At 42.9% G+C, this 15,266-nt stretch overlaps 1 protein-coding gene across 4 annotated transcripts; it reads left to right on the top strand.

The window, feature by feature from the left end:
• Positions 1–9,566: 9,566 nt before the first annotated feature.
• mgp (matrix Gla protein) lies at positions 9,567–14,513 on the top strand. Of its 4 annotated transcripts, none has more exons than XM_015945323.3 (5): positions 9,567–9,699; positions 11,150–11,233; positions 11,359–11,388; positions 11,604–11,694; positions 14,104–14,513. In XM_015945323.3, the coding sequence occupies exons 2-5, from the start codon at positions 11,173–11,175 to the stop codon at positions 14,267–14,269; spliced, it is 348 nt and encodes a 115-aa protein (XP_015800809.1). In that variant the 5' UTR covers positions 9,567–9,699; positions 11,150–11,172; the 3' UTR covers positions 14,270–14,513. The 4 variants fall into 4 exon arrangements, with proteins under 4 accessions (XP_015800809.1, XP_015800807.1, XP_015800810.1 ...); XM_015945321.3 differs by having other exon boundaries at positions 11,598–11,694; XM_015945324.3 differs by having other exon boundaries at positions 9,568–9,699; positions 11,147–11,233.
• Positions 14,514–15,266: the final 753 nt, after the last annotated feature.

The raw sequence follows: 15,266 nt of genomic DNA, 5'->3' as shown, positions 1-15,266 counted from the left end.
TGGTGATTTTCTTTTTGGCACTCTGGTAGTTTGTCTGTTTCTCCTCCTTTGATGTTCTTGAGCAGAGAACCTCCCAGCAGAGTCCCAGTGCAGCGTTTCGGCGGGGCCAAAACCGGATGGTCCAATATGGGCCATTCCCATCTGTACCGGGTCGGCCCGGGCTGGGTAGCGTAGGTTGTTTACATATCTGGGTGGCCGGGTATTTTTCCGGGCCAACCAAGGCTCATTCTCAGCCATGGACGTAATTTTGGGGGGGGGGACAGGGGGGACATGTCCCCCCCCACTTTTTCCAAAGTCAAGCTTTGACCCCTGCACTTTTTACCATCCAAAAACAATATTACGCTATTTTAAATTGACACTGGTTGAGCTCTAGGACCAAGCAGAAAACAACCATTTGTGTTGAAGCCTGTTTCCCATTAGAACATACTGTAAAGACCCCCCCCCCCCCAACCCCCACCCGTGTCCCCCCCCCACTTCTAAAGTGAAAATTACATCCATGTTCTCAGCCCTCTTCTCGAGGGGGTCTGCTTCAGGCTGACCAGGGCCAACACACCCACTGCTGACAGCAAATTCACACCTTCCATTAGAGCAAGCCTCTGATTGGTGGGTAGAATCAGCCCAAATGGGCTTAAGACAAGGATGTGTGGAATCAACCGTGCCAGGCTGGGGCCGACTGGGGCTACCCGGCCCGGGCCGACCCGGTACAGATGGGAATGGCCAATAGTTGCTTTCGGTCTGAAACGCGTTATTGGTGGAGGTTTTTATACAAATGCAATAGAACCACTTTGTTTATTTTTGTCATTTTTTTTATCTCCACCACATATTTATAGCTGTACTATGTTAGAATGATGTTTGCAGGCATGAGAAAAATGTGCCATTGTAGCTTTAATGTAATGCTTTCACGTGGGTTTCAGGCTTTAGTGAAAGTTTTATCACCATTCTTTGTCAGGGATGAGGTCCTGCCTCAAGTGGAGGAGTTAAAGTATCTCGGGGTCTTGTTCACGAGTAAGAGGAAGATGGAGCGTGAGACCGATAGACGGATTGGTGATGCGTCTGCAGTGATGCAGGCATTGTACCAATCTGTCGTGGTGAAGAGAGAGCTAAGCCATTTCCTCCATAGGGTGGCTGGGCTCTCCCTAAGAGATAGGGTGAGACTCTCGTTCATCCGGGAGGGACTCGGAGTAGACCCGCTGCTCCTCCACATCGAGAGGAGCCAGTTGAGGTGGCTCGGGCATCTGGTTAGGATCACCTCACTGGTGAGGTTTTCCGGGCACGTCCAACCAGGAGAAGACCTAAAGGAAGACCCAGGACACGCTAGAGGGACTATGTCCCTCGGCTGGCCCGACCCAAGATAGGCGACGGAAAATGGATAGATGGACAGAAACATTTTTTTCCAATGGGTAACTGTTCTTTGAGCTTCTATTTAGCACATGAAACTTTGTTGGGGCTAAAAATGGCTAAATGGCTCAAGACGGGACAGACCTTTTGGTATCAGACCAAGCTGCCTAAATTCAACAGCATGAAGTTAAACATGGTTTTAAAATACTAGGACCGCTTTAAAAATCTGACTTTAACTTTCAAATCTTTTAAGAGTCAAGATCCTCTTTAAAGTCATTTAATCCAACCCGAGTCTTCAGGTCCTCAAAACACAATCCACGTGTAGTTCCAAAGACAAGTCAATCTGTTCATAAACTTAAATAATTTAATCCTCCTTATAAAGATATGTTAATAAAATAAAAGTAAAATCATTTTACTTCTCTGAAATATAGAAGCAACTCGGGTTGCAAGACTCTTCCACAAAATATGTCAAGTTCAGCCTCCAATACGAGCTTAAAGCATCCCGGACAAGCCCCCAATATAGGTCACTACCTGTCTCAGTGGGACCACATCATAAAATAGAGACAGGCCATTTTAAGAGATGAACATTTTCATCACAACAAACAGTTCCTTTTGTTTAAAGTGTCTGAACAAAACAGACCAACCAAGCAGAGAAACAGCCCCACCGGTGATGTGAGTCAAACCCACATGTGCTGATGCAGACGGCTGCACCACAGTTTAGCTAGTGAGGATGCAGAAGATCGTATAAATGATGGTGTTCATGCCAGAAGAAGGAAATCTGGGTCAGAAAGAGGCTGAGGGATGGTTGGCTGTCACATCTTTGTGTTGGTTCAGCCTCAGTTTGTTAATGAAGGTTTGACTCATTCACCAAATCCTTTTCTGTTCATGTTACAATAATATTTACATGTTTTAGAGTGTTTTTAGGCTGTGGATAGTTTGGATTGTGGCAGTAAAGTTTAATCTCTGAATCTCTAAATGTGTCAGTGTGTAGTCTCAGACCTCAGGTTCTGGTTTTAGCTCATTGGCAGGTAAACACGGGGAGGGATGAGAGGCCCAGAGAGGAAGAGGATGTGAATAGTTTGCTGAAAAGGAGGAAAAGAGGAGATGTTGCATAACAGATCCTGTCATCCAGATGCAGAACAGCTTGTTTGTGTTTCATCGTCTCTTCCCGTACTTTCATATCGCTGCTGCACACGTCAGTCGCCTCATGAACCGGCTCTGTGATCGCTTGTTTGTGTTGGTTATCTGACTGTAGATTTATGTGAGAGAGAAATTCCTCACAGGTTGAGAGGGTGCTGCTTGAACACCCTGCAGGCCCATTTGTTGGATTTGGCTCCAGATGATCAGCGGGGGGACGAAAGTAAATAAAACATAAAAAAGGAAATTTGGATGAAGTTCTTATGAGAAATGGAAGCAGTATCAAAAACACGAACACACAAATACTCTGTCTTTGACCCTGTTGCTTCAACAGCTCAATGCAGGATCCAGAACTAAACACCTCAAATCCCACTTATTGGTACATCAAGTTAAACCTTAGATGTATAGATTTTTGGTCAAATAAATAAAACAAAGTTAAGTGCAAACCAGTCTTGTGAAAACAGGTTTAACTGGAAATTCAAACGATAAAATATTTGGAGGAAAGGTGTCATCAAGATGTTTTATTAACAGTAAAAAGGTAATTTGGACCTGAATATTTAAATAATCTAATCTAAAACGAAAAGTCCATATACTTGTTTAAGAAGTAGTATAAACCCGGCAAAAATACCCGTTTGGGCCCACCATGGCTTTTGTGGGCTGGGTCTGAGCTGTGGGCAGGACAAACCCACCCTTACCTCAGAGTTCACGTGCCCTGCATTTCACGTGGGTCCCACTGTGCGCAACCCTTCGTGGCTCACGTTTTTACCCAGAGAGATCCTACGTGGGGGCCCTAACGGGCATGTTTGCTGGGAAGGGGATCAAGATAAATGTTTACGCTGCAGCCAGTGGCTTATTGAGGTCACCATGGTAACCACACACGTGTGTTGCTTTGTTCCTGATTAATGAGAGGTTAGCCTGGACCACACCGTGCATTTTTCAGCCAACTGTCTTGTCGTCAACATAATCGTGACAAAAAATGGTGAACGTGAGGGTGATTTGCAAGTCTGTGGCCATCCATTGTGACCGGCTCAGCGACAGCACTCTAACGACCAATGTAGACCTCCAACAGTCTACAAGCACTGCTCGAAAACCTCCGACTCACATCTGCAATCCACTAACACAAATACACCCAGAGATTGACATCAACAGCTAGCGACGCGAGTTAGCAACATTAGCAACAGTGGAAGCTACACTCTGGAACAAGCAGACTACCCCTCTTTGGAGTTGGGTTAGTAATCTACTTAAAGAAATGTTTACAGCAGCCCCTTTTCTCATTTTCAGCATTGTCGTTTCGATTAGCTGTCGGCTTTTAGTGACGTTAGCTTTCCAGCGGGTGCGCTCATGACGTTAGCTCGTCCTGCTAGAGCTAGGCGTTGTGCAGTTTGACTCACTGAAATTTTGGACCGAACTGTGTGTCACCTCACAAGTGTTCCTACAGTTTGGCATGTGCAGCCCTGTGCGACAGCTGTGAACACACAGCGTGGTTCGGTCTGTAGACACTAAAGACCTTTAAGTCCCTATTAGGGGAAACTGAGGAAAGCAGAAGTGTCTCGCCTCATATTTAGATGTTTTATTTTTTAATTCTCAGAGATCAGAGATAACACACACACACACACACACACACACACACACACACACACACACACACACATATATATATATATATATAAAAAGCAGAGAACATCAGAATGAAACCTCTCTTCATCTCTTCATCTTAGCTTTGACCGCTAAACGATGTCTCCAGTGATTTCAAGTGTAGAAGAGGCTATTTTTGAAGCTGCAAATGAAACAACATCTGTGCACCACCACAGAAAAAAAGTTTTGAGTTAGTACCACCTGGAAAATGATTTAGTGATGACTGTTTTTCCCTTTAAATCAGATTCAACATGGGCAGAAGCTGAGAGGTGGTTTGATGAAGGGCTGGGCTCTGGAAAAAGTCATCTTCAATCTCTGGGCCACTCTAGAGATTTATAAATGAAGTTTTTATGAAAAATGGCAGGAATCCGTCTCTGACTGCGTATCTTTGAAGTGAACAAACAAAACGAACCATTGCATAAGTATTCTAAATGTTCTGTGTCTGCAGATTCCTGCAACTTCCATGAATCTGAATGAAGCCCTGCTGGCATTCATGTGGCAGATTTCACGAGCGCAGGACAACTGAGCCATCTGAGAGGACCGTCCGTCCTGAGTAGCGTCTGCTCGTTTGATCTGGTCTGGATCCCAGTGAGCCCAGTCCCAAGGAGTGGGCTTGGCTTGCATCACGTGATGTTTTCATCCTCTCTGTCCGAGTCTCGCACGACTCACTGTGTCACGTGGAACGCAAGAGATGAATCATGGAGATGACTGAATAACAAAACTATTAATAGAGATTTTTAAGGTATTTTTTTAAGGGATGATGTTGTTGAAGCCATGTTTGTGTGTGTGTGTGTGTGTTGCTCTGAGTCACAGAGGTACACCTGCCTGGTTTCTGAGGGAAATGCGAGCCCACCCAAACGCTTCAGGCGTGTTTTTGCAGACATTACATGGATAGTTTACACATTTGTGGTCATGGCCTCATCAAGAAGTGAAAATTCTTCCTCGTTTTTTCTCTTCTGCTCATTCTTTCCAGTCACACGCCTCCTTCCACTCGTTTCTGTCCGTCGTGTGCATACATGTCTTCAGTCATCACAGAGTCAACTGTGTCTGATTCCTCCACTGAGTTTTTTTGTTTTGGGCCTGATTTCCTTCAGAAAACTCCCGATAGCTGCGCACAACATGTGTTTTCGGTCCTGCAGGCTTTCTTTCGTCTTGCTTCTTGTTCATCTCCCGTCTCTGACACAGCTGAATGCAGCAAGACGAGATTCCACAAGAGTCCTTAAACGTCTCTCTCTCTAATGCCAAACCCCAATCATTAGGAGCAAATTAAAGATGATTGAACTCCAAAATTCTTCTGCAAGTAGCCTCAGATTGAGCTGTTTTTGCCTGTAAATACTGAGACATGATATTTGGCGAGGAAACAAAACCGCAGCCCGATGTGAATGCTTTGTTGCTGAAGCTGAAACAGCATCTCTCTGATTCTTGTGTCCAGGCTGTAATGTTTATCTGTCTGTCTGGGTGCTGCTGTTTCCTGGCATGTAGTGTCCCCGTTTCTGGTTTGTTTACCAATGGCGAGGATTGGCTCTCACAGAGCTATTCATGGAGTTCTGCAACTGAGTTTAATGTAATTTGAGGTTACGTAACTCTCAGATATGCCCTACAGCAATGTTGTTCATGTTAGCTTTATCGTAACTCTTCTGAAGACGTGTGGGGGTGAAGGTGCTGAGTGCATGAGTGGTGCACTTTGTTTTGACATCCAGTAACTTCAGAAATGATCCCACTTCGACTTTCACCTGAACTATGCTGGTACTAATGTGTGAGACTACCAAAAACAAGTTTACACGTTGCTTAAAAAAGTGTTTATTGGACTTGAGGAATTAGCATCATTTAAACTGAGCTCATAATTGGAAATGACTTCCATTTGGTGTAAAGCAGTTAAATCAAATAACAACTGAGTCCGTTCTCATTTGATGTAAACAAATTCAGTCTCTTGTGGAATACTTGGGTCCAAGTTATTCTGATATTCTGAAGACACATTAACTTTATATGAGAAAGTACAAAACTAGCCTAATCTAGTTTAAAAATGGTGGCTTTAGAGGGAACTTTAAATATGGCCGTGTTTGTGTCCCAAGTGTTGAAGAGTAACCAAAGGAAAACGTAGAAAATCAAGAATTTAGAGGAGAATGATGTTTTGTAGATTTACAGATGGATGGATGGATGGATGGATGGATGGACTGGTGGATGGATGGTTGATGGATGGATGCACAAATGGATGGATGGATAGATGGACTCGTGGACAGATGGGTGATGGATTGATGCAAGGATGGATGGATGGATGGATGGATGGGTGGATGGATGGATGGATGAACTATTGGACAGACGGATGATGGATAGATGCACAGATGGATAGATAGATAAATGGATGGACAAATGGGTGGACTGATGGATGGATGGATGGATAAATGGATGGATGGATGGATGAATGGACTGGTGGATGGATGGTTGATGGATGGATGCACAAATGGATGGATGGATAGATGGACTCGTGGACAGATGGGTGATGGATTGATGCAAGGATGGATGGATGGATGGATGGATGGATGGATGGATGGATGATGGATGGATGGATGAACTATTGGACAGATGGATGATGGATAGATGCACAGATGGATAGATAGATAAATGGATGGACAAATGGGTGGACTGATGGATGGATGGATGGATGGATGGATGGACTGGTGGATGGATGGTTGATGGATGGATGCACAAATGGATGGATGGATAGATGGACTCGTGGACAGATGGGTGATGGATTGATGCAAGGATGGATGGATGGATGGATGGATGGATGGATGGATGAACTATTGGACAGACGGATGATGGATAGATGTACAGATGGATAGATAGATAAATGGATGGACAAATGGGTGGACTGATGGATGGATGGAAGGATGGATGAATGGATGGATGGATGGATGGATTGGTGGATGGATGGTTGATGGATGGATGCACAAATGGATGGATGGATAGATGGACTCGTGGACAGATGGGTGATGGATTGATGCAAGGATGGATGGATGGATGGATGGATGGATGGATGGATGAACTATTGGACAGACGGATGATGGATAGATGCACTGATGGATAGATAGATAAATGGATGGACAAATGGGTGGACTGATGGATGGATGGATAAATGGACTGGTGGACGGATGGATGGATGGATGGATGGATGGATGCACAGAGGGATGGATGGATGCACAGAGGGATGGATGGATGCACAGATGGATGGATAGACTGGTAGATGGATGGGTGAAAGATGGACAGATGGACGGATCAATGGATGGATGTACTGGTGAACAAATGGATGATGGAATGATGCACAGATGGATGGATGCATGGATGGGTGGACTGATGGACAGATGGATTCACAGATGGATGGATGGTCTGGTAGATTGGTGGGTGATGGACTGATGCACAGATGGATGGACTGGTGGACAGATGGATGCACAGATGGATGGACTGGTGGACAGATGGATGATGGATGGATGGATGGATGGATGGATGGATGGATGGACTGGTGGACAGATGGATGATGGATGGATGGATGGATGGATGGACTGGTGGACAGATGGATGATGGATGGATGGATGAATGGATGGATGGACTGGTGGACAGATGGATGAACAGATGGATGGACTGGTGGACAAATTGATGATGGATGGATGGATGGATGGATGAATGGAAGGATGGATGGATGGATAGATGGATGGATTATTACATTGAAAGAATGTAATTGTACTTGTTCTTTGCACCAGATGACCCCAGAGATGTCCAGAAGATGATGAAAGAAAACCATCTTCACCTAAATAAAAATTGTTACTTTCAGTTAGTCCAGCATCAGCAGCATTAAAGCCTCCTCTTCATCTTCTCTTTCTAACCAAGGCTGTGTGGAACCATGATTTAATAACTTCATCATGTTGCAACTGTGTCCCTTAAAGACCAAAGCACTGTTCTGCCACCAGAGTGTTCCGCTACTCTGGTCCAAAACCTTCTCACCTGAGAGACCAACAGCCAAGAACATACCGTAAGTGTCCTTTTACAAGTTGATTCCCTCTGCCTCTCTGTGATCTGATTTGAACGTTTGTCTACATTTTCCAGTCTGAACTCTGAACATTGGCATCTAAACTCAGACTGGTGGTCTTTCTTAGTGAGATTGAGTGACTGTTGGAGGAGGTTTAGGTCCAAACTGTTCTCCTTGTTGTTCTTTGATTGCATAAAACAAACTAAACACTTTCAGGTCCATCTAAAAGTCCTTTAGACAGACGATAAGCTTCACAGGATTTGGATGTTCCAGATCCATCCTGAGGTCAGACCACACAACACCCGAGGAACTGTAAAACAAAGCCAAAGCTCCATCTCAGGTTGTACAGGTCTCAGTCATCAAGTTAAAAGTTCATGACAGAAACGGAATGAACACGTTTGGTTTGTTTGGAAGGATCGCCGAGAGAAAACTGTTCTCTTTTAAAAGAACATGGCAACCCGTGTTAGATTAGCAATAATTGAACCACATGTCTTGTGTAACAAAGGAGATCAAGACCTGTTACCCATAATGCACATCACCATGTTTGGAGAAAACCAAGCAGCATTTCAGCCCAAACGGCTGATCCCGGCTGTCAGGATGGTGGTGGGAAGACGATGGTTTGGGCTCCTTGCAGTCACTGAATCTACTTTGGACTCCTCTGTAGACCAAAGAGCCAGATTTGAGTCCATCTGTCTGAGACAGCTGAAGTTTGGTCAAAACTGGGTTTGAAAACAGAACACAGCAGCATATCTACACATTGGCAGTTCTGGGGGGTGGGAAGACAGGGATTTGGCCCATGCTGAAATCAGATTGGCCCCCTGTCCTTTCATTCATCTGTTTTTTGCACGATGACCAGATCGTAGGTGGATGCAATTCCACCTCCAAACACTAGTGGCGCTAATGAGCTATATAGAAATCTCCGGAGTGAAATCGTGTGTAAGGATGTTGGACTAACACTTGGCCCCCCTATAAATATTGTTGCCCCTTGGTGGCCCCATTGTCAGAAAAATCCTAGCTCTGCCTCTGGATCTACAGCAGAATGACAACGAGAAGGTGGATTCTCTTGTGTTCATTCAAGGTTCTCTTAGAATCGTTTCAGACCTCGATAGCTTTCAGACAAACGAACGTACGAGCAAGCCTATGAAGTGTCCGCTCGGTGGATGTTTCTTTTCTTGCTGCCGTGGTGGAAAACGGATGAATCCTGTCACCTACCTGCCATAAAACAGGTTAGACCACCCCATGCCAGAACCTCCCACCCTCTGTGTTTATCCTCAGCTTGTTTTTCTCCAGGCCTTTCCGTCCGCCACAGCTCTGCTGCTCAACGAGGGCGTGGGAGTCAGAGAGACAGTGAGCTAATACTTCAGCACCGTTAAATGATGGAAAAGAGGGCTGATAGCATAAGAGGGGAGGAGTGCTAAAAGGGCGGGAGAGGAAAAGAGTTGGTAGGTAGGAAATGAAGGGGTGGGTTGAGATGAGTATATAAGATGCGTTGTGGAGATTTGGGGAATATTCATCAGGATAAAGACGTAACTCCAAAACCTTTTCCTTCATCCCGGTCGTTTACGGTAAGTTCCTGCAAAACCAAAACATCGTCTATTCGATCGATTTTTGCACATTTAAATTTAGCATTATATTGTTTAAAGAGCAACAAAGTATTTCAGATTGCATTTTTTCAAATAAATATTCTGATTTAAAAATGTTGCAACAAGTAGAGAGTATTAGGACAGCGTTTATTTTGCTCTTTACACGATGAGGATCGAGTCTGTGGCTTTTTTAAAGTCTGCAGGATCAAAGATAGAAACATCACACACACACACACACACACACGTTTTTACCATTTACTGGAAGTTCCTCTTTGAACTCTGAGTCCTGGGCTTGTGTGTGAGTTTGCCTGAGTTTGCTGCTGTGAGTGTGTGTGTGTGTGTGTGTGTGTGTTTAATGAAAGCTGCTATTGATGGGAAAACGCAGGAGTGCTGATGCGGAATTCCATCTGAATCCCACAAGAAGAAGACGGAGGAGGACTCTGGTCTGTTTGAATATCTGTGTGTAGTCTGGCCTTGGCCTGCTAGTCCAGGTGTGAGATGTTTGAGTCTGAATCACTTATTGATGTGATGGTCCACCGATGTGCCACTCAATTAAATAATTCTTTGTATGAACTTATAAAAATAATGGAAAGGATTGCCACATGATTAAATTGCTTTAGTTCAGCATCACACGTTTCTGTTATCCTAACTTAAAGTACTTGTGTTGAGCCAAAGTAATTCACCATCGTTGAGTTAACTTATTTGCTACAGTTGGATGTTGGTTAATTAGTTAGGATCAACTTCATTAATTACAAACGTTTTGATCCTACTTAAATCAATAAGTTTGGTCCTACTAAATCTCCTCATTTGCACCCAACTTGATTTAATAAAGCTGATCTAACTAATTTTACAGTAGTTAGATTAACATTAGTAATTGACGTTGCTCAAACCCATGGAAATCATGTTAGCCCAACAAAAGGAGTTAATGCTGAAAGAAGGCTATTTAATCACGTGGTAATTAATTCCATGATTTAATTATGTTAACTTAAATAATAGCTTTTACGTTCAATAAAATACGGTCTCCGTCAAGTAACCTTTAAAATAAAGTCTAATGTCACTGCAATGACAGTAGTTAAAGTACTGAATTGACATTATGGCTAAACTGAAATAAAAATCAACTTTTAGTCTGTTTTGCAGTGTCATCAACTCAACCACAGCATGCAGCTGCAGGTTCTGGTCTCAGCCTGTTCAGTAAAATCATTTTGGACTCAGTTGGCAGCAGGACTGATTCTCTCCACCACAGCTTAACTCTTCATTACTAACTGAGATTTAAATGGAGACTTCAGATCGGTCTGAACTTTAGTTCAGAACTTTTCTGTTTCTATACAATCTCTGTTTGAGGATTTCTTCATTTAAAACACGATTTCCCCTTCCTCTGTTTATCTTCCTCGTTGACCCAAATCACCAAACATTTTCTCTCCTTTGCCAGCAGAGAGGCAGGTTGGAAGACCCGAGATGAGGAGCCTCCTCCAGCTTGTGGCGCTCTGCGCCACCCTCTCCCTCTGTGTCTGCTATGGTATAAATTCTCCATGAAGCCCTCATTTTGCTGTCACATAGCAATCAAAAATCCAAACAAGCAACAACAATGTTCTAGAAATGCATCGCTCAGGATTAACCCGATTCCATGTTTTTCCCCCGTAGATTCTCATGAAAGCACAGAGTCCAGAGAAGGTGAATCAAACGTTTAAATCTCAGAATTGGAAAAACATGCATGCATATTAATTTTAACAAAGCCTGCCACACATTGTCACACATTTCATCCTAATTTTACCTCTCACTAAAATATAAAACATGCCACTTTTGTTTTTTTTCCCTCACTCCTGATCTGCCGCATGTTCAACGTGACCCATACGTGACTGTTGTTTAGTAACGTTTTGTAGTTCCAGATCTGTTTGTGCGCCCAAATCAAGCCAACTCGTTCATCTCGAGCAACAGATTCAACCAACTGGGCAGGAACCGCTTCAACTACTTCATGAGGTAAAGAACGCGAACCTCATCAGGATGTCTTTATCCTTCACGTGACATTTAAAGGTGCAATATGTAGGAATGATACAGTGAAATAATCACAAAACAGTCTATTGTCTCAATCACGTTGGAAGGAAGGTTACGTTGGATCAGATAAACACTTTTCAAAACGAGTCCCTTTATTACTGTTACTTAGTGCATTATTAAGCATTAATAAACTATTTATCAAGTATTAGCAACTGCTTAACTAAATTAAGAAATGCCTTTCTAAGCAGACACCCCCTCTGACCCTTTGTCCTGACTTTAAGGACACTTAATACTCAACAATAACAGTAACGTTAGTAAAGAGACCCTTTGTTTGTTAATGGTTAATAATGCACTAAGTAATGTTAATGAAGGGACCCTTATTGTAAAGGGTTACCAACAGTTTTTTGCCTTTCAAAAAGGCCAAAGAGGGACGTAGTCCTGTTTATGCCTGTGTGTAATTGGACACCAAAAGAACCCGAGCCAGTAACGGAAGCGACCCAGAAGTCATTTCTTCTTCAGCTTTTTTTTTTTACTCTAATATATGGTGACAAATGCTAGAGGCTAACGCTGAGCTTACAATGCTAATGGCGAATTAGAAGCAAATAGTCAGCTCTAAAATAATCTTATTTTTTAAATTACAAACAACTGGATATTACAATGGAAAGTATTTATGTACTTATCAACTTACTGTGTATGAGTCTCTAGAATCTTCTGGCGCTGATCCGTAGCTGGCAACTTCCATCGGGAAAAGAGTGGTCACTCTTTGTTTAGAAACATGGGCTGCAGTACCCGCATCTGACCACAGGATGTCCTTCTTACATCATTCTTACATCACGCGCGAATTCATGTAATTACATTACAATTTTGTTTTCAAAAAGTCTATCAAAGCACAGAAAATTATATGTTCATGTTTATGTATTTAGCAGACACGTTTGTCCAAAGCGACTTACAAGTGATAATCGGCATGTTGCCCTTGAGGCTAACAACAATAACAACAACAACTTGACATCGGTCATGGAGAGGAGGGAACAAGGAGTGGATGGTGGGGGGAGGGGGGGGGTGCAGGGGGGGTGCTAGTTTAGAAGATGCTCTCTGAAGAGCAGGGTCTTCAGGAGTTTCTTGAAAATTGAAAAGGAAGCCGCAGTTCTGGTAACAACCACCCTATTAGGAAGTGTTTTGTGACAGAATCATGAAGATAACCTTCTTTTAACTTCTTTTAAGGAGTCGTGGTGGATGGCTGCTTATACTGAGCCAGGATCCTCTGGAGTTCTCCTGTTAAAAGGGAGTTTTCCTCTCCACTGTCGCTAAATGCTTGCTTAGTATGAGGATTGCTGTAAAGTCACTGACACTAGTCAGTGACTCGATGCAACCTGCTGGGTTCCTTATAGAGGGAACTTTTTACTGATTGGCTTCATGAACTGGCCTGAATTGGAATGTTTGCTGTGTGAAGGTCCTTGAGACGACTCTTGTCGTGATTTGGCGCTTTATAAATACACTTGAATTGAACTTAAAAAGAGAGATCCAGAACCACCCTAGGCTTGATGCAGCCTCAACCAATCAGATTACTAGAATTTCTCACCTTTTTGTGGAGCAGAGGGGGGAAGGAGCAGCAAACAGGCGCACTAATTTGGACAGGGTTAGGGGTAGCTTATTGAACCGTGTGTGTAGGAGGTTCTGATTATGGCTTTTGGACATTTTTAGGGTCCTAAAGTGTTTATGGAGGGAATACAACACGGTAAAAAGACCGTTTACTTTCTGTTTTGAAAAGAAAGCTTGGTGGAGCTTAACTGTGTAGTCACTGCCCTCTGGGAGGATTTTAGAAGGAAACTGAACGACTGTGTATCCATGAGTCATGTGACCTTAGACGAACATTATGTCCTGCAGTCAGACACTCAGAAGCTCAGAAACCTCAGCGACACCTAAACTTTGATTTTTACCAAACTGAAGACATTTATGGTCTGAGATGAACCCATGATCACCCGTTGGACTGGACTGCTTTCATCCTTTGTTTTTGTTGTATTCTGATTGTTTTATGATCGTGTTCAGCACTTCGGATCACCTTAGCAGGTGTGGAAAGCCCAATATAAGTAAACTTGACTGACTGATTGAGATCTGTGTAGAGCTTAATGCTAATAATAACAACAGTGCATTCCCCTGGAGCACCAATAATTAAATGGCACTTCTTATGTACTTAGATCCTCTAATAGAGGACGGACGGCTAGAAAATTATTCATTCCAGCAGGTTTTTGAGGAACATAATTGTGTTAAAGTGGTAGAGCCCTTGGGTCTGGCACATTAGGTGTTATGAAGTCAAGATCTCTGAACATTTAGTGAAGCTTTAATCATTTTATAAACAAGTAAATCAGAATAAAGCAGCTTTTTCTGGTCCTGCAGGAGCAGAAAGCCTCAGTCAGAGATCCGTGCAGAGACCTGCGAGGACTACTCTCCCTGTCGCCTCTACGCCTATCGCTACGGCTACCAGCAGGCCTACCAGAGATACTTCAGAGCACGACTCCCAACACAGCAGGCCTACAGACCAGCTGGGATCCGTGGATTTTAAATCCACAAAAAGAGAACCCCAAACTGCTCATTTATTCCAGTAATCGTCACGTTTTGCTACGTTTGTGTTTCTGTTGTTTTGTTTAAGGAGGAACTGACTGAATCATCCTGAGTGGTTTTTATACTCATTAATCACACATTCCAGCGTCTATTATCATGTATAAGCTTGGACTATCTGTCCGCTGGCTGTTGTGCTACCTGCTCTCCTCTCAATGATCAATATAAGAATAAAATCCTCTCCTTCACCTAATAGATGCTTTACTGTGTGCTGAAATCATATTTCTGTCCTATATGGAGTATTGGAGCCCATCCAGCCCCCTAGCCTAGCCCGTGGCTAACATCATTGTGAAGAGAAAGGTTGAGTATCTACATCATCATGAATGGACCTTTAACCCTTTAAAACCTGATCAGTGACAAATTATTTTCTTTTTTTGAATCAAATTATTCATTTGATTATAAAACCGTCAAATTAATTATTACCGTAAATCCTCTAATATTGGCCTGTATTCCATTAATGTCCTCTCCATTCTCTGTCTTGCATTTTGGGTGATATCAGCTATAGCACCCTCTTCGGTTCGGGGATGCTATTGCGCTGTAACAGAATGAAATGACTGTTTTTCCCTCTCCTCTGACACAGGACTAGTCTGCATGAGATATGGTCTCAAGGTCTCATGCATTTGCTTCTAACCTGCTTATTTTCAGCTCAACAGAAGAATGAAGAATGAACTCTTTTCTTTTAATTAATCAAAGAACTCTATTTTAATAAAGCTAATCCTATCAAGTGTTAGTCAATAATAAGATATGACCAATCTGTGAAATCAATGTATTGATTACTTTATTATAATCCTATAGAATATAAAGGTACTATGACTTTAAATATTCCACTAAGACTGATCTCACGTAGCGTTAAAAGACATGACACATTACTTTCACTGATCCAATCAGAATCTGCCGGATCTGACGGAGGCGTGGTTTTGATGGTGTTTGGTAAAACCTGT

This window comes from Nothobranchius furzeri, chromosome 12 (assembly GCF_043380555.1).
Source record: "Nothobranchius furzeri strain GRZ-AD chromosome 12, NfurGRZ-RIMD1, whole genome shotgun sequence".
Classification (NCBI taxonomy): Eukaryota; Metazoa; Chordata; class Actinopteri; order Cyprinodontiformes; family Nothobranchiidae; genus Nothobranchius; species Nothobranchius furzeri.
This window is presented reverse-complemented; position numbering and strand designations above follow the sequence as displayed.